This window comes from Tupaia chinensis, unplaced genomic scaffold (assembly GCF_000334495.1).
Source record: "Tupaia chinensis unplaced genomic scaffold, TupChi_1.0 Scaffold150288_1, whole genome shotgun sequence".
Lineage (NCBI taxonomy): Eukaryota > Metazoa > Chordata > Mammalia > Scandentia > Tupaiidae > Tupaia > Tupaia belangeri.
The window spans coordinates 1837685-1863514 of record NW_006210128.1 but is presented as its reverse complement, the minus strand read 5'-3'; the positions used below and the strand labels follow the sequence as shown (position 1 = coordinate 1863514).

The window sequence follows — 25830 nt, the reverse complement described above, 5'->3', positions numbered from 1 at the left end:
TCCTAAGGAAGCCTTCCCTTACTTCCTGGGGTGGTTAAATCCCTGTCACAGGCTCTCATGGCGCCTTGGACTTCTCCTTTGGCAAAGCCTGTCTCTCTTGCAGTCACAGTGCAGTACACCCTCCTGGATGGACCTTAGCGCTGTGACAGCAGAGGCCACGTCTGCCTTGCCCACTGCCGACAATGCCACAAGAGCTCAGGGCTGTGGACTTGGAAGGGAGTGGGGGACCGGTTAGGGTCTTCTCAAAGCATCATGATCCCTGTCACTGTCTTTTCTTGACTCGAACTCAAAAAACAGCTCCAGCCAGGTCCAGTGTCACCTAGAGAAATCTACCTGTGCTCTATAGTCTTTTTCTTTTAACAAGAGTCACACTGGTCTTTCACAGACTTCGCCTTTTGAGAAGTGAACCTTCACCGTCTGATGGGTTACCTCCAAGGTCACGTGGTCCAGCAGCAAAGCCAGGGATAACGTTCAGGTCAGCTGGCGCCTAGGTCGGTGCTTGATCTTGTTAAAAGAATAAAGTGGAAGAAACGGCTTGAACACTGGTTCTCCGAGTGTTACCACTCACAGGTTTCAAGCACCTGCCCAGTCCGAATGTTAGCTGGGGCATATTAGAGCACAATAAACCCTTCAGGAAAAGATGCTTTCTAAAAGGAACAGAAAACCACAGGAAGGACAGCCCGAATTTATAAGTAATACTGCAGAAATGACTGGAATTAAATTCTAGACTGTGACTCCCGAGCTAGTTACCACCGCTGGGCCAGTCTAAGCCCGGTCGGCAGCGGCTTAAGGTGTCACCTCTCGGTGCCGAGCACAGCAAAGCTAAGAAGCTTCAGAAAGCACAAACGTTTCTGGCATAAAACCTATGTTCCAATCTTGTGTGAAGCCACTTAAAAATGAATAAAACCAGTGCTAAATTCTTAGATCCAAGCCACACAGGGAGAGAGTTCAAATAAAAGCCAAGTTCTTAGCCTGCAGTGCTGACGAATAAAGGCCAAGCAATTAAGGCTGAGAAAAGGGATTGCATCATCTTACAGCAGGGACCAGAATCAGTTACAGCAAGGGAGTCTGAGTGTTACATTAACCAAGACATGGCCCACCATGGGGCGGGGTAGGGGAGGGACTGCATTAGCTCCCAAACCACTTCCACCTCAGAGCTTCCAAGAACATAACAAATAAACGACCAGTGTAAAAAGAACGCAAAGGTGGGCTGGCAGGTGGCGTGGTGGTTGAGGGCACTGGACTCCCACATGGCTGACCATGGTTCGAGTGTCAGACGGACCTGGCGCCTTGCTTTCTTGTTTTCTCACTTTCTCCTTCTGTCCCTCTCTTGTTCAAATTTAAATAAATAAATAAAGTTAAAAAAAAAAAAAAGCAAAGGTTAAAGGATGCACTCTGGGGAGCAGCAGATGGCATAATGGTTACATCACTGGACTTCCATGTAGTCGATCACAGTTTAAGTCCTGGACCAGGTGACTTAAAACTCATGCCAGGTGAGTGTGCCCAAAATCTCAAGAGGAAAATGAAGAAGGGATTGTGGTGTGGCCATCCCCCGGGAGATGATTTCTCACCTTCTGTCTATGTCTCTCTGGAAAGCGCACGTACCCTATAGCAAAAACGTCTAAAAAGGGGGGGAAAATGCACTTTGAACTTCTCTCCTATATATTTAGGGTCCATTCCTCCCTGTATATATATGTGTGTGTATGTATATGTATATATATATATATACATATACATACACACACACACATACACCAACCAGGCAGCCCCCAAATAACAGTATAGTTCCTATTGCTTTGAAAAGTTCGGGGACCAGCAGATGGCATAATGGTTATGTCACTGGACTCCCATGTAGTTGACAATGGTTCGAGTCCCAGACTCAGCGGCTTAAAACTCACACCAGGCACGTGTGGGTGCATGCCTAAGATCCTGGAAGAATACAGGAGAAGAGATTGAGGTGTGTCCATCCCCTCTGGGGGTGACTTCTCACTTTCTCTGTGTCTCTCTCTCCAGTAAGCACACATGCCCTAAGGCAAAAAATCTCTAAAAAAAGAAACAAAATCATGCTGAGTGCCTGTGCATCAATGCTCAAAATCCTGAGAGACTGAAGAGGGACTGTGGCATACCCTCTGCCCCCGCGGGAGGGGTGATTTCTCACTTTCCCTCTTTCTGTCTTTCTACGGTGAGTACACACACTTTATGGCAATAACTTACACACACACACACACACACACACACACACACAACCATCCTTCCTCAAAGAGAGAAGAAACCTGGGGATTGAAACACAGCCAGGACCACTGTAAGACTGTTCTTGTGCTGCTCCGGGCAGCCTGGGAGGTGACTTCAAATACCTGAATGACCTGGAAATGACATCATAAGAAGGCACACTTCTACAGCATCAGAGCATGCCTGAATTTTTATCACAATGAGTCTTAATAATCAGTCCAACATTCAGACAGACTGGGACATGCTTTTAGCAAAGGGAAATGTGACTTATTTCCACAAGTGAGCCTTAATCATTGTGTTCCTCATTCCTCTCAGTTCTCAAACTGGGAAACCCTTTAGGATCTCCTTCCTTGCTTCGACAGGAATGACCACAGCATGCTGGGAGGGGCTGGAGGCTGGACAGACAGCAGGAAGCACGCTGGAATGAGTCCTCACCCTCCAGTGCTGCTGCTCAGTCAGGGCAGCCCCCGAGGGCACAGACGCTGTGGAGCCAGGCCTCCATCACTTTGGGGATTTTCATTGCACAGGATCAACACTCTCCCATGGGTTATGTGACTAGCTGCTGCTCGCGATGATTCCAGCTAAGAAGAGACTTCCCTCATCTGGAAATGGTCACATGAAGTTACGGGCAACAAATACCCTGTGAGCTCTTGTTTTGAGCTGAAAACTTAGGTGCAAAGAACGTGAGGTGGAGATGAGCCATGGAAATCACAGAAATAAACATGCGGCATACACAGACAACCAAGACCTGCTATGGAGAGCTTTAATCACCACGAATAAAACAACATATTCATATATAAAAACGGCTTCCAATTCTTTATCATCACCATCAGCAATCTAGAAATGAAATGTTGCACCAAAACCTTTCTATTCATAACGGCAAGATTTATGAAAATCTTTTCTATGAACACATTTTTTTTTCTTGGTTACCTTGAGGCTATCACCAAAGTGAAAAAGAAGAGTGACTATCAGCTAGAATTTAATCAATGTAGGATGTTTTTAAACCACACAGCATTAATCAGGAATGGTTTCTCTTCACTCTCCCCCACTCCAGGCGACTACGAGAGACAAAGACGGCCAGCAGTTGTGCAGCTGTGCTACACAATGATCACGGGGTTCTCAACTCCACCTACTGGCCAAAACGAAGGCAGACGACTGCATCATCATTAACTCCGCGCTATCATAGCTAAATACGTCTCAGAATCAGCTGTCTTAGGAAAGGGGGCTGGCAGTGCATTCTCGGACGGCAGCAACAGCACAGCACCTTCTTACACCGGCTGCTGCAGTACTCACGACCCACGCCACAGAAACCAAAGAGGTCAATTCAGAGTTAACAGACTACCTTGCAAAGACTCGACTCTGGGCTCTTACTCACATTGAGATTAGACCTGCATGTGTCTGAAAGAAAACTCCCAAATGCTACAACAGCCATTCTGCTCCAGTGCTCAGAGAGGTACGCATGTTAGCTTGGAAATAAAGGAGACCACACTGAAGGGGGATCTGTGTTAATACTCTGTATGTCGATAACAAATCAACAAACAGAAGATTTCCAGCATCTCTTTAACACTTTTATGTGAGCGAGTCGAGAGCCATGGCGTGCTACCTCTCTCACGGGTAACTGACCTGGCTCAGATATTTCCATGACAATCTCTGCATGTCTTTATTTTATTTTGTCAGGGAGAGACAGAGAGAAAGTGAGAAGTCATCCCCATCCCAAGGATAGCTACACTGCAATCCCTTCTCCTCCATTCTCCTCTTGGGATCTGGGGCACACATGCACATGTGCCTGGGTGATTTTCAAGCCTCCAGGTCCAGGACCCAAACCACAGCGAGTCATGTGAGAGTTCAGAGCCTTAACTACCATGTCACCTGCTGTCCCCATTCTGCATGTTTTTAAAATGTGCTTTTTAAATAGTCATAGCACTTTACTTAAGCCAGGGTTAGTCTGTGTATCTGAGTCAGGAAACCTTCACTATCCCTTTGTTTCTAAGTGTTCCATATACCATTTCCTGCTTACTCTCCACTGCACCATCACATATACTCTGGGGTGTATATGGCACTTCAAGAATTGCCAGCCCCAATTCTAGTCCATCATCTTTACCTTTATTATTTCTAGACACCCTTCCAAATGATTTGAACGACTGAAGTGAACAGTATAGGTGTGGGCATTTACTGGTGTTTATTTTTATTTATTTATTTTTTTAGAAATTAAACTGCATTTACTCTCAGCTAAAACGGGGTAAGAATAATGGAGAGAGAACTCAGTACTGGAATTAGAAAAAGGTTTTCTGAGAACGGCTCAGTACAAATGCTCTCTTTCTCAAGGAGAATCATGTTGGAAAGATGGAACCCAATCCTATTGGCAATTTGCTGTCTGGTACTTGAATCTGTACACTCTTGCTAAATCGTCGTGTAGCCTCTACTAGAATACTTTTAGGTACCGGATGCTCTTCCAACACTAGTATTCTTCCTTCTAGTAGAACAACAAAACAGATGAAAGGTACATAGTCTTCCATTCAACATGATTATGAATTGTACCTAACTTTTCTAGAGGGTTAGAATTGGGGGTTGTTGGAAAAGTCTCAATGTATCTTTGCATTTAAAAAAAAAAAAAAACATAGAAAAAATACATTGACTTTTCTGACAACCCAACAGACTGCAATTGCTATTGGATAGATAAACCAGATTTTTCCCAATTCCATGCTTCCTAAATCATTCAAAGTGATGAGATAACTTAGAAATGTGAATTTTCGAAATCATTATTGAATAGTTGTGTGTGCTGTAGGGAAGCAGATGAAGAAAACATTTTGGAAGTGATCGTTGTAGGACTCCAAACAAAGGGAAAATGTTTTAAATAATACATAAACATTTCACTGTGGGGCAGCAGGTGACATAGTGCTTAGAAATGGACACTGGGCTCCCACATGGCCAACTCTACAGTTCCAGTACTAAACCAGGTGGCTTGAAAACACCAGGCACAGGTGTGTGCGCCCAAACTCCTAAAAGGAGAAGAGGAGAAGGGAATGTGGTATAGCTATCTCTGCCCCTTGCTCCTGGGGGGTGATTTCTCCATCCCCTCTCTTTGTCTGGCAAGTCATGCACCCTATAGCAAAAAATCGAAAATAAGTCTTTTAAAATTTCACAATGGAGATGAAACAAACACTGCACAGCAAGTCTTGGCACGAGAACCCAGAGCCCTGTGGGATGAAAGCGGGCTAACTGCAGCCTGCACCCAGTTCTAGGCAGATGTAGGAGGTGGGAGAGAGAGGAGCCAGCCTGAGGCTGCAACCTGCAGTCCTAAGGCGACTGGGAGCAGGAAGCCCTATTTGAGTGCCTCCTTCTGCTTGTTTGGCAGCTATGCAAGTAACGCTCTTATTCTGATCCCTCTCAAATACCAGGCTGTTTCAAGGTATTAAATCTCCCCACCCAGAGACCAACAAAACAACATGTTTATTGGTGGACAATAATATCAGAATTCAGTTGACAAAGGACCAGTTCCTCTGAAGGAACACATTTATGTCTATATTTTCACTTTTTGAACATTTATATAAATAAGTCTATTTGGACTAAAATAATTTATCCTGAACATACATGTAAACTTTAAAGACTAAATGGCATGTTAACAGAGACTTGGCTGACTCAACTTCGAATGGCACTGTTCACCCTATGTGTTAAAATGACAAGGGTATCATAAGTTTTTAACAAACAAGACCATGAGTAACAGACAAAAACAAAACAACAAAAAAACCAACCTTAAGTCAGTATGTCTTTTTATATGAAGGCCACTTTTTGCTCATATCTGTTTCAAAGTATCAGATAATTAACATTTAGTGGCTAGGTGACAGGAGGGCAAATCTCTCTGCAAAAAAGAATAAAACGTCTTTGACCACTGAGATTCGGAAGTGAAATCAATGAAAGTCTATCAAGTACTCAGGATAGATTTGATTGGCATCAAACACCACAAAGATCTTTGGATTCCACGTGTCATCCACACAGCTGTCATATAAATTCACATAACTCCCGTCTTTGGAAGGAGGTCGCATGTATTTGGAGTCTCCGTTTATGTAATCTCCAATTAGCACTCGGGCAAGAAACATAGATTTGTGTGTTCTAAAGAGATGCCGCTGTTGCAAGCTGACACCGTGAATTTGGAATGTGTTCCCATGCTTCATGTCATCTTTGCAGAAGCGGCTGGAGTAAGCAGCATCTCTAGCAAAATAGGTTCCTTAAACAAAAAGGACCGAGAAAAAAACAAAAAGCCATGATTACTCCTAAGAACACATAAAACACAAGCCAAAACATGCTAATTGTCCGGAAAACAGACACATGGCATCGTATAACAAAAACGGATGTGGAATTTCCTCATCTGCAGATCTTTATGGCAAGACGAGGACTCCGCTCCTCATGGACAGCTGTGATACATACCACAGCGATACCAGTTCTCACCCCGACACCATGCCCCGCCCCTGCCAAAAGTAAACACAGGCTTCTGTTTTCAAAAAAGAAGGCTCATAAAGAAACCAAAGAACTTGGACAGGTCAGCACTGTCCTGTGTTAAAATGTGGCAAGGCCTGCGTTTTGGCTGCTTGAATCTGTCTACCGTGTCTTCTCTTTGCCACATTCCTCAATCCACTGCCCTTGTCCGGCAGCAGTGAAGCCCTGCGACATGGTGAAAACTACTGGTCTAGAGAGGCGATGTTAAACCCAAGAACCCGTATTCTAAGCTATGAGGGAAGGGCTCAGTAACATTTCTGGATATACTTGTCCAGATGACTTCTGGGGGAGTGCTACGCTCTACACGTCTGAGCGTTCCAAGGGGTAATTTCACTGGTTCGCTCACTGAACTGGGAAAACTCAGCACAGGAACTACAGCCTCCGAAGTGACAGATGTGAGAGACGACATCGTTAAGGGAGGATGGACTCTAAAGATTTTGGAAATCTTCCAGTATCAGTGGGATTTATGTAACCCTCTTCTGACCCTCTTACACTCAGATAACTGGATGGCCTGTTCCATAGTTATTTTAAAGGTGAATTTACTCTTCTAAAAGGCAGCACGTCCTCATCCTAGGTGGTGGTCAGCAGTTCTCTTGTTCGAGGTAAGGTACAAAGTAAGGACCAGAAAAATAAATGTCCATCCCTTACCTTTCCCCTCACCTCTCTCCTTAATTTGCTTGAGAAGTGGGCATAAATTCGAGAGCTTGGACTTTCACATTAGAAATAAGGTAAGCTTTTCCCCCATTATTCCTTATTGCTCATTAATATTCTTACCTAGCATTTTCTAAAAAAACAAAACAAAACAAAAACACTAGTACCTGTATCAGTGCACAATGTAATTCATCTGTTTTATCATTCTCTACATATTTGCCATAAAGTTGTCTAGTATATAGGCTTATGCATGGGACCTATTTATAAAAACGAAATATAATGCAAAAAATCAGCTAGCATAGACATGTTGCCCTGTCTGGATGACTGGGACTTGGGGAGCTATTTAACCTGGTAACAGCAGAAGAATCTTCAGACACTCTGAGGGTTTGCCAGGAACCAAGTACAATCACTTTTAACTTAATGACTATCAAATGCCTGAATTACAAACAATCAATGATCTCTGAAGAGAGAAAACTCTCTCTAGGACTAAATTGGACCTGGAATTCTGATAATTACCTTTTCCAAAGAGAGCACCATGGATGCCATTAATCCTCCAATCAAAGTTATGAATGCAAATCGCTTCCACAAATTCACTGCTGGTGCCGTGAAACAGCATTTGTTCATTAATCTGAGGCACACCTCTTTTTTTCTTGAGCTGAGCCTTTTTCCTAAAAACACAATACATGCAGACACAAAAGCACATGTATTTGTTGAGGAGCAAAATTCAATAGAAAAGATGAAATAGAAAACAATATTTTTCATAGAAATCAAAAGTGGATAAAGTAGCTCCAGAAAATAATAATGTTGAATACTCTTAGGCATATAAATCTTCTCATCAAGACTTACTGGTTAACACTGAGACTTAAGGTTGAAAATCGTGCGTTACTCTCCCCTTACCATGCCCCACCACACTAAAGGTAGTTGACTGCCTAGGGCACTAAGCATCATAGGTGCCTAAAAATGAGACGACAAGCAGTGAAATAATACAGAGTTCTCAGAGTCTCTACTGTAGATAGTGAATTCCCTGAAGAGCAACCACCTTGTTTTCTTTTTACCCCAGAGACTAGAAAATGTTGGTTGAACTGGTTTGACGTTCTGGTGGGAAGGGATGTTCAACCATCCAGTTTAAGCTCTTCTCAATTGTCAAAGTTCACAAAAGAGTATTCAATGTGGGAATGATTATACAACAACAACAAAATAGCCTAAAATTCTTTCACAAAGAAATGAACAAATAATTATATATTTATACACAAAAGTTTAAAATAATGATCAAGATCTATGTGCATTAACATAGATAAATCTTTGAAGTGTTGAATGTAAAAAGAAAGTTGCAAAAAGAGATTATACAGCTCCAATTCCAACTATGCATTGTACAGGTGTACTTAAGTAGGTACTAAAGACAGACAACCACAGACAAGAAGATGTAACTCCAACCTTAGAAGGAAAGGAGGCGAGCAGGCTGGGAATGGAGGAAAACACTTCACCTGTATCTGTGATGTTCTGTGCCTTTCAAAACCAAGAAATGAAGATGAAGGAAATGTGACAGGTAATAAAATGTTACATCTGACTAGTGGCTACATGGGTGTCTGTAAACGAATTGATGCATTTTGAGTTTTGAAATGTTTTATAAATAAAGATGTCTGAAAAATAGAAAAGACTCCTCATCACATTCCATTATTAAGAGTTCACTGCTTTGCAAGGCAGCAGAACCTAGTATATTTGTGATCGGCCATCACTGTTAGAAAGTACACCTGTTCCAACACTGAACCCAGATCTGCCTTCTCATTACTTCTACAAATCGGCCTTGGTTATTCTCTTCTGAACACAGTTGAAACAACTCAGCAGATATCCAAACTCAACTGTGAACATCTACTAGGCTTTCTTCTTTAGGTTAAATATGTGCCATGCCCCTCACAGTTCCCTGCACAGCATAGCTTCCAAGCCTTTCTCCATCCCAGACAGTTGTCAGTGAGCAAGATTTGCTGGATGGATCCCTTCCAGGTGATAAACGTTGGGAAGAAATAGAAACAGAGTCTGGTCGTTGTCACGAAGCCCTGACTCCACCGGCACCACAGCATTCATTTCCTTAGCAGAAGCACCAAACAGTGCACATGTGAGGAGTCCATTAAACCCCAGGAACTTTCCTAACTGCCTCTCCCAGCTTGCTGTATTTGTATGACTGATTTCAAACTCAATGCATAAGAAACTAAATAACGAAGTAAAATATCCCTATCTCAGATCAAAAGAATTTATAAACAGCATGCAGCTAGTGAACATGTAGGAAACAGATACTTGCATTTAAATGATGATAGAAATGAAAATTATACGGTATTTCTCAACAGTTAGCTAGCTAAATGTAGACACTTGGATGTACTGGCCCACCTTCCCAGATCCGGTTACTTAGAAGGATGTACACATTAAGCACTATTTACTTTGCAAAAAGCCAGCAAGTTTCCATTAAAAACAAATTATACCAACTTTCTCTTTTGGAACTTTATGTACTTTCTCACATTTTAAAACAAACTAAAAAGAAAAGTTTTGGTTTTATAACAAGGTTTTTTTCCCCAAGATAATCTTCCATTTGTTTTGACCCACTGTTTCAACCTTCCAAGGTCTTTCTTGCTCATATGGTTACCCCTTCCAGTTCTGAATCTTTCACAAGGGTGATAAGTAAGCCTTCTGATTTTCATCCAAGTTCCTGATAACAATGCTGACGGACTCAAGAAGGAAGTGTTCCAGCTATTCAATTCACTCCTGTGTAAGATTTCTATGAACTTTCCCCTTTGTACTACTACCCAGAATACATTTCATTTTGTCTCAATCACTTTGTAGAAATCAAGTTAGGCTGTGTAAGGGCCTTACCCACCTAGCCTATGGTGATCCTATTAGTTAATTTGGCATTCGTGAGTCCATACTGGTTAAGTAAATATGTTTAATGTGCAGGCTTCTAAGGTCTAGCTCCATGGTCTGTAATGATTAGAGTCCACTCTAAAAGTCAGCGTACTCACTCATCACTCTTTTTCAGACACAGATTAAAATAAATCTGGGTTTTAAAATTCACTTGAGTCTCTCTTAGGTATTAAATCGAACCATGGATTAGTCACAGAGCTAGTAGCATGGGTAATGCCAGGCACTGACAAACTGCAGTGTCACCAACATGATGGAGCGTGCACCTGTTCAAGGCAGAGTGGTCAGGGTGGTTGAAGCCTGGCGTCCTCACAGCGGGGCTTATTCTAGCACCCACCTGGTACCACCCATGAACTATGCACACTCAGATACGACCTTCCAGAAAGACTCACGTTGAGTTCCAGAGCCTCTTGAACTGCAAAGAATGCCATAAGGCTACACTAAGTTCACAAGGCTGTCCTCCTGTGCCCCAGTCCACATTGGTTTCCGACTTTCTGCAAGCACTGTGATGCCCACTTCTCAGAGGTATTTCCAAGTTAGCCACCCTCTTAGGGACCACAGTGCCAAGAAGGCAGGCTGGGGTGGCCATGTGCTTGGCACTGGAGCGAGAATACCTCCATGCTCGGCACCAAGGGAGTTTTCCTGGGTTTAAACCAGTGCTCTTCTTTCCAGGCTGGACATTAAAATTACTCAGACCTTTTATTTTTTCATTCACGACAGAGTGTACATGTGCACATGAATCTATGTGTACATGCATGAGAGAAAGAGAGAGAGAGAGGGAGAGAGGAAGAGGAGCATTCTCCATGGGGCATGTTTAAGGCCGACTGGGCCAGGGGCTTGAACCAGGCCAGGTATTCGCACCACTGTTGCTGAGGGATCCTGCTTCTCCTGAGCACTGTACACCACTGCACCACAGGGCCTGTCCCACTTACAGAACTTTTAAAGATAAAAATGTCAGGATATGGAGACACCCTTTCTGACATGTCTTCTGAATTCCATTCCATCAAACCTCTTCAGAGTGTTTCACCATTATTGCCCTCTTCTTTCTCCTCTCTTTGAAACTCTCCTTCTCTATAGGTTCTTTCTCATTAAAATGCCTGTGTCTCTCTCATGTTTAAATTCAAAGAGCAAAAACAAAACAGAGACACTTTTCCTGACCCCACATTATCTATCTTCTTACATCTCTCACCTTTCTCCCTGCCATGCTTCTGACACGACTAGAACACACTTTCTGCATCCAGAGTATCGTCTGCCAACATTGGTTTCATCAAGGTTTTCTTCCACTTTCTGTGGTTGTTACTTCTCAGTTTCCTCCTTGGGTTTTTCTCTTCCTCTGCTCATCCCCTCTTGAGTTTGGTCCTTGGCACTCTTCTTCTCTTAAGCCACATACACTCCATGGCCATGTTACTCATCCCTGTGTCTTCTATTACTCCACCATTTCAAACAACTCCAAAGCCTTTGTCTCTGCTCTCTACCACTCTGGCTAGCAATCTACATTATGGGTTGCTATCCATCAAACACTACTGTCTCTTCATCATCCCTAAAGACGAAGATCATTATTTCCTTAGGCAATGAAAGCAAAGAAGCCAGAAACTTGGGAGTGATCCTTCCACCTGCCTTACCCACTTCACTGCACACAGTAAGTCAAGCACCAAGTTCTATCGGTCCACGTCCTTAATTTCTCCTTAATGTCTCAAAACTGTACTCTTAGTGCCACTGCAGCAGATCCCACTGGGTGGTGTAGGCTACCCAACATGCCTCAGTGTAACTGCTGTGCCAATTTTCTAAACTGTCTCTGTGCTTCAAACTGGGGCCCTTTAACTCAGGGTCTCTCGATGTCAGCACTACCGACGTTTTATGCTGGACAATTCTTTGTTGTGGGAAGCTGTCATGTGCATTGCGAGATTTTTTTTTTTTGGTGTCCTGGCCTCTCTATCCAGTAGATGCCAGTAACATCCTCCATACCTCCACGTGACAACCAGAAATGTCTCCACTATGAGATGAACCCTGGTAGGCAAAATCCTTCTTAGTTGAGAAGCACTGCTTTTAACCCCTTCTCCACAGTTGGGCCCGATGAACTGTTTTTCTAAAATGCAAATCAGATCCATCACTCTTTTGCCAAAAGTTGTACAAAGGCTTTCCAATGTCCCAAGAAAAGATCTAAACCCTTCACCTTAGCTTATAGGGCCCTATGTAGTCTGGTGCCTGCTTTCTGACTTCCACTCCAGATCGATCCAACTCAACCAGGGCTGCTGAAGAAAAATCACACAGACCCTGCAGTAGTCTCACCATAAACTGTGTGCTCTGCCTCTTGACTGCCTTTCTATCACTGTTCATCCTAATTTTCTGACCTACTTAAAATTATCTCGATTTTCTATTCTCCCTCTTGAATTCAAATGTTGGCCCATGTATTCCTGAAGTCTAGGATGCCCTTCCTCTACCCCACCTGTCCCACCTGTGTCTAGCTTAAATGATACCTGCTTAATGAAGTGCTCCCTGACCCTCACTCCACAACGCACAGTACTTTTGTTGGCAATAGCAGATTGACCTCACTCTGTGTTTCCAGAGCCTGTACTCGCCCCTACATGTCTGTGCTGTGATCGCCTGGCTCCTTGTCTAAGCTGTGTCCTCCACACTATTATATCCCAAGTGCCTAAAATGGTACCTTTCACAAAGCAGGTACAGAAACACATTTGCTGGAAGAAGGAAGGGAAGGGCCTGGTCAACATGTAAACTGAAGCCCGACAGACTTGCGGGTCTGACTGTCTCTGTGGTGAGTCACAGATTCCATGACAATCAAGATCGAATAGGTTATTTCAGTTCCTGGGGAGCTGTTCATCTGACAGGCAGCCCTGAGAATGAGGCTTGGTATTCTGGGCTGCTGTGGCAGGTGGCAGGTTCACTTACCATCACAGATTTCCACGGGCTGGCATTACAGAAAGTCTGGAAGAGCACCACCAGAGTAAAACGGTTTCAGCAAAACTGAAATTCTTAGTTTAAACTGTTTTAGGGATTCCCTGGCACATTTTTACCACTAGAATTTAAATGAGAACTCATTATAAGAGAGACCAAAATGGAGTCCATGCCAGAGGCTTGTCAGGAAGAATGAATGAAACCGTCATCAGAGCAGTTTAGAAAAACAACTTTACTCATGGAGAGGCTAAAGTCCAAGGGAGACAGATCATCTCTTTCTCCCTCTGAGAGAACCATCTAAATGAGAAAGGAAAAAACCTTCTCAACTCACTTAAACTCAGTGATGTTCAAAAATAAGCCAGTTTGGGCCAAAGACTCAAGAATTTAAAGAACATAAACTGAAAGCCTCTTTAAATTATGATGAGATTAAAACCTGGACATGTACCCAGGCTACGTTAACTAGCTGGTTAGAATCATGAAAGAATTCCATGTACCACAGCAAAATGAAGTGGGATTAATTCTCAAGTACATAGGAACAAAGTGAGTCATGGTCCGAGATTTGTTTTAAAATACTTTAGCAAAGCAATTAACAACAAAAGAGATAGATTATGTATGGTAAATCTTGACTTGGGATGATGGCACATAGAATTCATTCTAAGTTTAGGTCTATTTGAAAACAGACCCAGGGGATAGAAAATAGACCCATCACGCCTGGCGTGAGTTTAAGCTACCAGGTCTGGGACTCAAACCGCGGTCGGCTACATAGGAGTTCAGCGACATAGCCATTACACTAATGCTGGTCCCAGTCAGTTTATACTTTAAACGTTAAAAATAAAATCTCACCCACAAATATTAGTTAAAAATGTATCACAGAATCACTTACTTTAATACCCACCATAAAAAACGTAAAACAATGGGTTAACTTGGACAATATCTGTAGGTTTTCTGTGATGGGGTTTTAGGTAAAGTACACACTGAGCAATTTAGTGGCTTGTTTCCAGCCTAAATCTTGTAATAAACTGAGATTTTAAACATACAAATAAACTTTGGGCTAAGCAGGAAATGTGAAGGTATGTTCTAAAGTGGCCTCTAAAACAGAACAAGCAAGTAGCTACAGTACATTTGTTTTAAAAAAACAAATCTTGACACAGTTTCCAGAAACTTCTAACTTCTAAACAACCCCCAAGATTCCCTTGTAAGGACGATTTCAGCCAAGACGCACTGCTTTCAACCTTGAAAGGAGAACTTGCATGTACAATGCTGTGAGCAAAGTCTGGCTTTACTTCCGCCCCCTTAAGTATGCTTAAGAAACACACTGAGACCAGGCCCAACACCTAAGAGAAACACACGGCACGTCTACACACTGACAACTACTACAATTAAACATTCGTGTTTACCTGGCAGTCTCAGGGAAGGAGAAGGTATGGAATTAGAACTTGTCTCACCTGCAAAAGAACTCCCACAAGTCAAGGTTTTGAATTCTCTGAATTCTTTTAATTCGATTGCGATCCATTGTTTTTCCAAAGAGACTAGCAACTTCATTATATTCATGTGTTTGATTGTGCAAAGGAATAAGCTGGAAAAGAAGATTACATCGTGTTTTGGGGGAGCCTCTCCCCCCTTCAGAATTTCTTCCACACTCCATCCAGCCAGTTCTGCTCTTACCTGGTACGGTACTTCAGTATTCACATTCTCCCAGTGCGGTGGCATCGGGATAGCCTCATTTTCACAGATATAACTTTAAACAGCAAAAGACAAAATGAAATATCAGAAGCTGATCAGTTACTGTCAGGTTTAGCTTTTTATTCAGAACTGAATTTTAATGGGACAAGTAAGATTAAGTGTAACCCTTGGTTTCTGTATTTAAAAATACTTACTGGATGTCTACTGTGTGCTATGTTTTAGGTGCTGAATGGCCAACTACAATGGCCAATATCCAAAACTACATACCATCAAAATTTCAAAAACGGTTTCATCTTGCTTGATTTTAATTTCAAATTTTCTTTTAAATATAAGGAAGATTTTAGGCAAAGAAAAGGAATTTCTGAGAAGAAAAATCAAATTCTTGAAAAAAATCAAAATTCTTGAAGAAAAAAAAAAATCTCTCAACTCTTATATTTACTGCCTACAGAATAAAATCGAAATTCCTCTGGCATACATTCAATGTCCTCCACAATCTAACTTAAACCTAAACATTTCTGTTTACTGACCGCTATTTTCTTACACAATCCACATTAATTTACTTAATACAGTCAGTCAGCAAGTCTTTTCAAAACCATCTAACACGTTCATGGTAGGGAATTTGAACACAGAAAAGGCAGTGTTATTGAGGGGTTCTAGCAAAAGGCTGAAACTGACGCACCTATCCTCTCTGGTGACTGGAGTTTACCGTGAGAAATTAATACAGTTCAAACTTATCTTTAGCTTACATTTTTATTTTAAAAGAATTACTTATTCAATTTCATTTATTACTATTTTTTAATATGATCAGACAGAAAGGGAGGGAAGGGGGGAGAGAGAGAGAGAGAAGGCAAGTGAGAAAGCAAGCCACCAGGTTCAGGACTCAAACTGAGGTTGGCCATGTGGGAGCCCAGCACCTTAACCACCATGCCACCTGCTATCCCCTCTAGCTTACATTTTTAAAACTCATTTTTCAGTTTAAAAATCAAACATGACTTGAAAATTAGTATGTATAGAAAAGTATACAGTGAGGACTTTCGCTCCCACTCCAGTCCTCGGTCTGTCCAATTCTCACTTCTTGCCCAACTCTAGGCAACCATCACTCGTCTTCTCCTGGGTAGTCTTTCAGAATACAGGCTGATATTTTCCCCTACACAAACGGTAGCATAAGGCATACAATTTTTTGTACCTGTTTATTGTTTTTCATTTAATATATTCTTAGAGAGCTTTCCACATCAGTGCCAGAAAGTATCCTTATTCCCAGTGCCCGTCTCCTTACTCCCAGATCCTGGCACATGGTCCACACTCAGTAAATACTGGCTGAATGAAGAAGTGCATAGGTGCATTGAATTCCATCGTAGGAATACACCATAATTCATTTAACCCATCCCCTATTGAGGATATTTAGTTTGTCTTTAACTTTTTGCTAATTTTTTTTTTTCTTGGAGAAGTTTTTGCTATAGGGCGCATATGCTCACCAGAAAGACAGAGAGACACAGAGAGACAGAGAACGAGAAATCAACCCTTGGGGGGATGGCCATGCCACAACCCCTTCTCCTCCATTTTCCTTGCAGGATCTTGGGCATGCACGCACACGCGCCCAGCATGAGTTTAAGCCACTGGGTCCAGGACTTGAACCACGGTCAGCTACATAGGAGTCCAGCGATATAGCCATTACACCAACTGTTGGTTCCATTGCTAATGTTTTAAGAATGTTGCAAAGAACAAGTTTATCCATTTGTTATTTTAAATGTCAACCAATCTATTTGTAGAATAAAAGAAATCTCTGGTTCAAATTATATGCTTATTCACGATTTTGACAAATATTGCCCAAATCCCACCCTTGTAGGTTTCACTTATTGACATTCTCACTAGAAATGCCTACTTTCCATAACTTCTCCAAAAAGGTTTATTATCAATATAAAATAAAAAAATAGTATGATATAGTATAGTCCCCTTATGATGAGTGAGGCTATATGAACTGTTAAAATCCCTTGCCCATGTTGGTCTTAGAGTCCCAGGACTTCATAAACTACAGAGATTAGGCCTTTGACTCTAACAACGAATAAAAATACTTTTCCAATTTTTCTCTCACTTTGTCTACAGTACCTTTCAGCTGTTAAAAAAATAAAACCTGTTTAATTTTAACGTAGCTCACAGCCTTAATGAAGTCTGTCAAAAGGAAACGTGTATAATCTGCCTTGTATGCAATAAATGCTCCATAGATGCCTATGACAAAAACACTCCGTACCGGTGCCTACTGACCATCATGCCACAGTAGCCTACCTAATTATTCCTCTCCTTTATTATTATCTTGCTGGCTGTCCTCCCTTCTGTTTAATGTTCACTTTCTTTGTTCTATGGTTTGTATAGACTGTGGCAGAACAAAGAGCTTGACCTCTCGTGTAATTCTGCCTCCCACCAACACGCTAGATACAGCAACACACAATCACAATGACATTTTCCTATTATTATGTCTCATTTTTCTCCCAGATTATAAACTCTTTGAAGATAAGTAATGCCTTTATTACATTCCTTGTACTGTTGACTGTGAATATGATGTAGCTGGTAAGGAAATGATATTCTCATATTTATAGAAGTGCTAGAACATTCATTGTTAAGTACTTCAAAAACTTTTACGTTATGGTACTAAAATATAAGCCAAAAGTCCTCAGAAACAAATCGAAAACTTAAAATATTTCTTACTTTAATCCTTTCAAGATATCTCCTTGGAGGGAGCAAATGGGCTTCTCTACAACATACATGGTACCATTTTTTTTTTTTCAGTTTCACTTTAAATTCTTTGAACACAAGAAATTCCAATACTTGCTTGAGGAATCATTACAGAGACGAAGAGAGACACTCTAAGATTTTTCCCTTCAATTCCACTTACATGAAACAAATATTTATTCTCTTCAAGCATTTTTACCTCTTTTTCAGACTATATATGGCCAGAAAAAGCAAAACAGAGTATTTATAACCCAGATCCAGGGAAGAGGGAGCTGCACAAATGTCACCCTACACTCTCGACTTTCTCAAGTTCCCAATGGTCTCCACAGATTCCTCTGTAGGAGTTACCCAGTGGGGATCAGTGCGGGTGGAGACAAAGCGTGCAATTACCTGGGAGTTCTAGCTCAAATAACTAGACGGCTTGTGAGATCCACGTTAACAATCGAAACCTACCTCAGTGCATCAGTCTAAGCATTTATAGCAGAAAGCATAAGACATTCTGTAACCACCATGCAAACTGTTCTAAAGAATTGGGAAAGACAAACATACTAGAACTACAGGAGAGGAAACACTGACAGGAAAAGAATAATATGGCTCTTTTGTCAAGAAATAAGGGATTCAGTATTTAAAAGACCAATATTAATATCATTCAACAATCTACCAAAACATTCTGGTCTGTTTGTTTTTCTATCAAACAGCAAAAGAGGGAGAGGAGAAACTCCCCCTCTCTAACCCTGCTCTCTATACAATACCTGAAAGCACTGATAGAAAAGGGCGCTCGTTTTATGAGGCGCTGTTTCCCTGTGGTGAGATTCATTTGCTTCATTTCTGTATAGAAAGACAAAGGTAACAGGTAAGTCATGGGAACACACAGTCCTATAAAGTGTCACGAAGATTAGCAGTCATATTACATGATGATCCGGAACCCCGGAGCTCGGGGAGGAGCTGACGAGCACAGTATACTGACACTACTTTATATTGCGTCCATTATCATGTCAGAAAGGTGCTCTCCTCGGGAACGTGGCTCCACTGCCTGACCTACGCTCACACATAAAGATGCCACTTTCACACACAGCTCAGTGTACAGGGTCTACTCCTTTATATAGTCACTCAGGCTGAACTGACACTAAAACGAAGTCTTGGGATGGCATAATGGTTATGTCACTGGACTGCCACGTAGTTGACTGTGGTTCGAGTCCCAGACCTGGTGGCTTAAAACTCACTCCAGGCGTGTGTACGTGTGTGCCCAGGATCCCAAGAGGAGAATGGAGGAGAAGGGACTGTGGTGTGGCTGTCCACCTGAGGGGTGATTTCTTGATTTCTGTTTCTCTGATGAGTGCACACACCCTGTAGCAAAAACCTCTCTTAAAAAAAAAAATAATCTTGGGGCCAGCAGATAGTGTAATGGCTATGTCGCTGGATTCCCATGTAGTTGACCATGGTTCGAGTTCTGGAAAAGCCGGCTTAAACTCACACCGGGCGTGTGTGTGTGTGTGTGTGTGCCCAAGATCCCAAGAGGAGAATGGAGGAGAAGGGATTGAGGTGTGGCCATCCCCCTTGGGGGTGATTTCTCGCTTTCTGTCTCTGTCTTTCTGGTGAGCACATGTGCCCTATGGCAAAAACCGCTCCAAAAAAAAAAAAAAGTCTTAAACTTAGGCAATTAATATTGAAAAGAGAAAGAAATTCTAATACTAACTTTACTGGCTGGTTTTTAAATAGAAAAATACACTTTGATTTCTCTAAAAATTTGGGGAAACATAAAAGAGATACATTACCATTATAACACTTGCACAACTTACAGAATTTAAAAAATGTGTATATTTCTTGTCTTCTCTTTAAATTGTTTACCTAAACTGGAAAAATAAAAAACCTAGCTAGACTCAATACATGCTAGATAAAGCATTCTAGTGCTTAAAGACTAACCTGAAGGAATCATTTTTTCATTCTTTCATGCTCAGTCATGGCAATTTCACCAAATCCATTTCCTCATTCCCGTAATAACTAAATAGCAGTCAATGTAAGGACCTAGCCAGTTTATCTAGTCCAGCTGGTATCGTTGCATTCCACCTGAGCAAATGCGAGTGTAAGTATACCCTGGCCTTTCTGTGTGCTCGTAGACTGGCACTGCCACTGTTCAAGGAAGAGCAAGCCCACAGAGCAAAGCCTGTGGTGCCAGCTTTCAAACCATCTCGTTCTGAGTTACTTTCCACCATTTGTCTAGAGAGAAGCTGAGTTGTCCAGCGGCAGAGTGACTGGGGCTGAGAGCTTTTGCATCTAGTATGTGAGAAATGCTAATACACCTTTGAAGCAGTGTCAGTATATAGAGGGTGGGGGACTTAAGCTACTAGTATATATGACTCCTTTTCTTTGATCAACGTATTTTCTAATAAATTTCATTTTCCAACAGGAAGCTTCCAAAAGGCACAGTCTATTAGAAAATACCCTTTCAGAAATATCTGGCTTGCTGAATAACTGGCAAACGCTTTGACAAACTCTGCTCCACATGAAGCCTGGTGTCGGTATGTATCACCCTGTTTCAGTGTGGCTTCGAAAACAGCACCTATGCATGTGACTAAGCATGTCTACCAGCAACCTTCTGCCTAGATTCAGGGGGCAGTCTATTTACCTAATGTTATAAAATGTTTTATTTTTTTCAGGGGCAATAACAAATGGTTTTGATTCTTGATTTTTAAAAAAAGGAAGAAAAACAGTCCTGGCAAACAGTAATCATCAGATATTTGGTTGCGACAACCTCTACTGAGCAAATTCCCATCACCATTTCTAGGCCTTTGCTCATCCAAGGGAATGCCATGAGGTCGTAGCACCCTACGCAACTACAGCACACTACTGACACTGTCACAGACACTGCTTACCCTACTGCAAAGACACCCTTCACGCTGTCACAGAGACACCAGTCATGCCATCATACAGACACTGCCCATGCTGTCATAAAGACATCACTCACACTATCGTACTCACACTGCTCACGCTGTAATATTTATGCTGTTCATGACATCATGAACACCGCTCACACCTTCATACAGACATCACTCACACTATCGTACTGACACTGCTCATGCTGTAATATTTATGCTGTTCATGACATCATGAACACCGCTCACACCTTCATACAGACATCACTCACACTATCGTACTGACACTGCTCACGCTGTAGTATTTATGCTGTTCATGCCATCATGAACACCGCTCACACCTTCATACAGACATCACTCACACTATCGTACTGACACTGCTCATGCTGTAGTATTTATGCTGTTCATGCCATCATGAACACCGCTCACACCTTCATAAAGACATCACTCACATCATCTGTCATAAAGACGCTGTTCAGGCCATCATACCCTGCTCACACCATCATAAAGCCACCACTTGTGCCATCTATCACTGACATCATTCAGGCCGTCAGGAACACCGCTAACAGAAACGGGGAAAGAAAAGCTAGAGGACTAAGCTGTGCAGCAACCAAAATGCACTTTTATTAAGAAAGTCTCCCCACCCAGGCCTTGTTGGCATGCTTATTTATATAAATGATTCTGATAAATGATAAGAATTGGTCAGATGCACTGATACCATAAGCAATAAACAGCTGGCACTAGTTCTGGAAACTTACTTTCAGGGGCTGAGTCCAATAGATTTTTCACAGTATACCTAAAAACATTGCATAGGTGAAACCCAAAGTGTGGCTGATTTCCAGATTAGCTGGCTAATCTGTGAACATGCCAACGAAGTCAGAAAAAGGCAGACAGCAATGCCTATTAACGTGAAGGTTTTCTAACAAAGAGAAGGGCCATTCAGCTAAATTTTGGTCTTGAAATGATCATCAGCTACACATGCCTTTCTCACTGAACATTTTGTTTGATCCTTAAAAGTGGTGGTAAAGGTGCTAGACTCCCACATGGCCAACTGCAGTTCAAGTCCTGTATCTGGCAGCTTGCTTTCTCATTTTCCCCCCTCTCTCCTCTCTCTTTGTCTCTCTCTGGTGAGTGCACATGACCTAGAGCAAACTAAATAATGATAAATAAAATAAATAATTCTTAAAAAACACAAAAAAAGGTTCCTACCTATTTCAAAAATCTGATGGGACAATTAATAAAACAATAGTTATGGCTGCTCATGTAATGTTTGATGCTCAAGCATTACATGAACTCAAATTATATGACAATCTTCATATACATTAACATATACAGGCATATAAACATGCCTCTATTAAAGGCAGTGTTACTCAAGATTTTAAATGCTGAATTTGTACAGAGGCATTTTGTATATAATAAAAAGGATTTACTTTTCTGTTTGCAAATATACCAACTAATCCTGATCTTCAGGGCTGTAGATTTTACCATATTAATACACTAAAAACACACAACTATTAGGGAAAAAAAACATACCTGCAAAGTCTATCTTGTAGCTGAATTTGGAAGTAGTAAAAGAAATGGAGCCACAAGGGTTTGTTTTGAAGCTTTTTTCGATATCTTCACTGCTAACTGAACACTGAATGTTGGTATCCGGCTTTAAGACAAACCAGAAAGTTTGATTTACCAGCTGTTCACATTAATGACTTGGCTACAGAGGTGGTCCTGTGGTCACAGAGACAGAGAAGGAGGGACGAGGACTAATCACCTATTCTAGTTCCCAAAATACAGAGGATCACAACTAAGCCAGGATATTGAAAATGGCTAAAGTACTTCCAGTGAAAAAACAACTGGTCCCTTTCCAAATTATTACAATTTTTACAAGTTATTCCAACAATTATACTTTCTAAGTGGCTCAAATGAAAACTCTAAAGATCTTGGTAGGGTTAAGAAAAAAAAAAAAAGACTGCAGGTTTTTGAAGATGTGTTCCAATCTCAGCTTAACTAGCTGTGTAACCCTGGACAAATTATGTTAACTTTTCTGAGTTTCGCTTCGACTGTAAGAGAGCTGCTGCTTCAGAGTCACTGTGAAGACAGAGGGAAAAAAATACATGTACAACACCTACGGTAAAACCTGGCACACAGAAGGCGTTTAATATGGACTTGCTCTTCCCTTCCTCTCTGTCCACCAAATCAAACTTGGAGTTGCTCAGATATTCTTACACCACGCAACTCTGTTACTTTTGCCCTCTGCACACACAGTGAACACATACTTTTCTTCTAAATAAGTTACTGTGAAAGCCTGGGGGAAAGAAAAGGAAAAGGACTAGAAGGATCCCTAACGTCTCCTTTTAGTTAAGCTCCAGATGTCCTTGAGGGTTGATTCCTTTCAAGGTCTGCATTCACACTGACTTTACATTTCGGCGAGATGAGGCTGAGAGGCCTAACCCCTTTGCTAAGTCCCAGGAGAGCAGGTACCTGGAACATGTGCCACTTCCCACACTCTGCCAAGTAAAACCAGCCCCACTGCGTCTCGGATGTGTCCATGTCGTCCATCTCGCTCTCTGTCGTCTTGAATAGGAATTCTTCTGCTTTGTGAAACATCTCCTAAAAAGTTGGGAGGAGACAAGAGGAAGAAATGATTCTACTAATAGTCAATGTACTTCTACAGGTCACTTTACTTTTTTACAAAGAAGTATTTTGTATTCAAGTGTCTTTTCCACAGTGACATCGAAAACAGCATTCTATCGTGCATACTGGCTCTGAAGATTAACATTTTAAAATGTTGAATATCACTGCTTAACTACCAGGCAAACAGTAATAGTTTTAGGTAGGATAGGCTATAGCAGTGATCATTCAACCATTTAAGCAAGCTATTCTACCTCTACAAGCACTTCAGATTTTCAGTACAGCTCCAAGACATTTCTATTTTGTCATATCTTCATGTATTCAGTCTAAAGGATCCAAGTCATCTTAACAATGAAGACTAAACACATGTGATTTTTGTTTTAAACAGTCATTATTTCTCATTTAATGGCATGGAAAAATGTTTATAGTATATGGTATTGACTATAAAAGAAGGCTACAAAATACAAAAATAATATAACCTAATTTTAATACGAATATTTACCCAAGTACATGTTTATAAGTATATGTAGAAAAGCCTGGATATATAGAAAATAATTTACATTTTTTTCTAATCCACTAAACCATCTGTTGGCCCCTATCTTTGAAAAGTTTTAAACATTGTTGGATGGCTATGATGATGAAGTTAGTAGGAAGGGAGCAAAGAAGGGTTGGCTCCATAGCCTCATGGTTAAGAAAGCTAGATCCCACATGGTTGATCAGGGTTCAAATCCCAGCCTTGACAGATTGAAAAACATACTGAGTGTGTATGCCCAAAATCTGAAGAGGATGGGTAAATGGAGGAGAAGGGATTACGACATGACCACACCCCAGGAGGAGGTGCTTTCTCCCTCTCTTTTACTCTGGCTCTCTCTGGCAAGTGCACCTTCTGGCAAATAAAAAAAAAAAAAAAAAATGAAAGAAGGGAACAAAAAAGATTATGCTTAATCTGAACTTTGGCTTCCTTTCCTCATTCTCTAAAGCATTTTTGTTTGTTTTGTTTCATATTTTAGTCAAAGAGAGACAGAAAGAGAGGAAAACACCCCTCTCCCCAAAATAAGGCACAGTCATGCTGTAACCCCTCTCCTCCATTTCGCTATACCGTCAGGATCAGAGGCAAATAGGCACGTGTGCCTCTGGATCTTTCAAGTTGCAGGTCTGAATCGTGGTTGATTGTGGGATCTGGTTCATGCACAGGTACCCACTGCACTACTGGGCCTGCCCTCTTTAAGGGCTTTAAATTATTAATTTAAATTTCTAAAACTAACACATAAAAACATTCTCCTTGTAAAAAAGTCAGAACACTCAAGATAAACAATTAAACGCTTTCTTGACTTCCATTACTGGTACCACTCCACCAATGTTATCCACTCCTTACACATCTCTCAGATTTGCTGCTCTCTTCCTCTCCCGTTGTGTGATGCAGCGTATAATTACAAGCACACACACACATACTCATGAGTGATCTCTTTAAAATTTGACTTTTTTCTATCTTTGAATTTTTGAAACTTTTTTTTTAAAACAAAGAATATGTACTACTGGGTAAATGGGGAAATATCTCTTTTTAATTTCATGATACAAAATGTCCTTCCTGTTTCTAGAAGCTTTGCAACCCAGGGTAAGTTTCTAGTACCTTGTCTAAGCCAGTTTCCTTTTTATAAAATAGAAAATGAAAGACTTGTTCCTTATTGGGTTGTTGTTAGATAATGCAATACAGTACTAAGTACAATACCTGAGTTCAATGAAGGGCTTGTTATTTTGAATTCATGTTTGGAAACTCTTCAAGGCATGCATTATGATTATATTCTGGTTTTTCTCCTTCATGTTTTTAAGTTGATTGGCTGCTAGGAAATGAAAAACAGAAAACCCTACGGTCAAAAGTTTCAGGCTCAGGATCCACTGTTTACCTTACACATACTAAGCAGGTAATAAAGACAATGATTTAAAATTGAAGGTCAACTATTCACAACTCCATACTTCTTTCTATTATCATTCACATTATTTTGACCATTTCACTGTAAGAGAAAGATAAAGAAAACAAGAGTGATAAATTTAGTTTTGCTTCTGAAAATAACTAGAAAAATTTGAAAAGTTTGAAGCGAATAGTTAGGAAAAATATTTGGCTTATGAGTCTATCTCTTTTTGTTTGTTTGTTTGGGTTTTTTGGGAGAGATTTTCGCTATAGGGCACGTGCGCTCACCAGACAGACAGAGACAGAGAGACAGAAAGCGAGAAATCACCCCCCAGGGGGGATGGTCACGCCGCAATCCCTTCTCCTCCATTCTCCTCTCGGGATCTTGGGCACGCACACACACGCGCCTGGCGTGAGTTTTAAGCCACCGGGTCTGGGACGTGAACTGTGGTCGACTACGTGGGAACCCAGCGACATAGCCATTACGCTAACTGCTGGTTCCCTTATGAGTCTATCTTTAATCTGTCAGAAAAGTGAATGAAAGCTAGAATAGTAACCTTCATGCAGGACATGCCAACGGTGTGCTCCACTATTTAATGTTTTATTAGCAAAGTCCTTTCAGAACTCCCTGTCTTAAAAACCTTTGGGTAGATCAAGGACAGGCTCGTCTTACATTAGGGCTCATGCGCTCACCAGAAAGAGAGAGAGAGAGACAAAGAGACAGAAGGTGAGAAATCACCCCCCGGGGGGATGGCCACGCTGCAATCCCTTCTCCTTCATTCTCCTCTCGGGATCTTGGGCACGTACACACAAGCGCCT

The 25830-nt window shown here is 41.4% G+C and overlaps 1 protein-coding gene across 2 annotated transcripts; it reads right to left on the bottom strand.

Moving 5' to 3' along the window:
• Positions 1–5982: 5982 nt before the first annotated feature.
• On the bottom strand, positions 5983–24962 carry PARP11 (poly(ADP-ribose) polymerase family member 11). Of its 2 annotated transcripts, XM_006172035.3 has the most exons (8): positions 24832–24962; positions 22953–23081; positions 22011–22131; positions 18357–18432; positions 14860–14932; positions 14640–14770; positions 7891–8042; positions 5983–6454 (listed from the first exon to the last, which is right to left on the bottom strand). In XM_006172035.3, exons 2-8 carry the CDS (start codon positions 23076–23078, stop codon positions 6138–6140), a joined length of 996 nt encoding a protein of 331 aa, XP_006172097.1. In that variant the 5' UTR covers positions 23079–23081; positions 24832–24962; the 3' UTR covers positions 5983–6137. The 2 variants fall into 2 exon arrangements, with proteins under 2 accessions (XP_006172097.1, XP_027625480.1); XM_027769679.1 differs by lacking the exons at positions 22011–22131; positions 24832–24962 and having other exon boundaries at positions 22953–23077.
• Positions 24963–25830: the final 868 nt, after the last annotated feature.

Excerpts from the sequence above, each read along its gene's own strand:
- PARP11 (XM_006172035.3), bottom strand. The coding sequence starts at position 23,078 with ATGTTTCACAAAGCAGAAGAATTCCTATTCAAGACGACAGAGAGCGAG. Across the intron at positions 14,933-18,356 it reads TTTTCTATCAGTGCTTTCAG|TTATATCTGTGAAAATGAGG; the intron begins GTATTGTATAGA and ends TGCTGTTTAAAG. Across the intron at positions 6,455-7,890 it reads TGGTGCTCTCTTTGGAAAAG|GAACCTATTTTGCTAGAGAT; the intron begins GTAATTATCAGA and ends TTTTTGTTTAAG.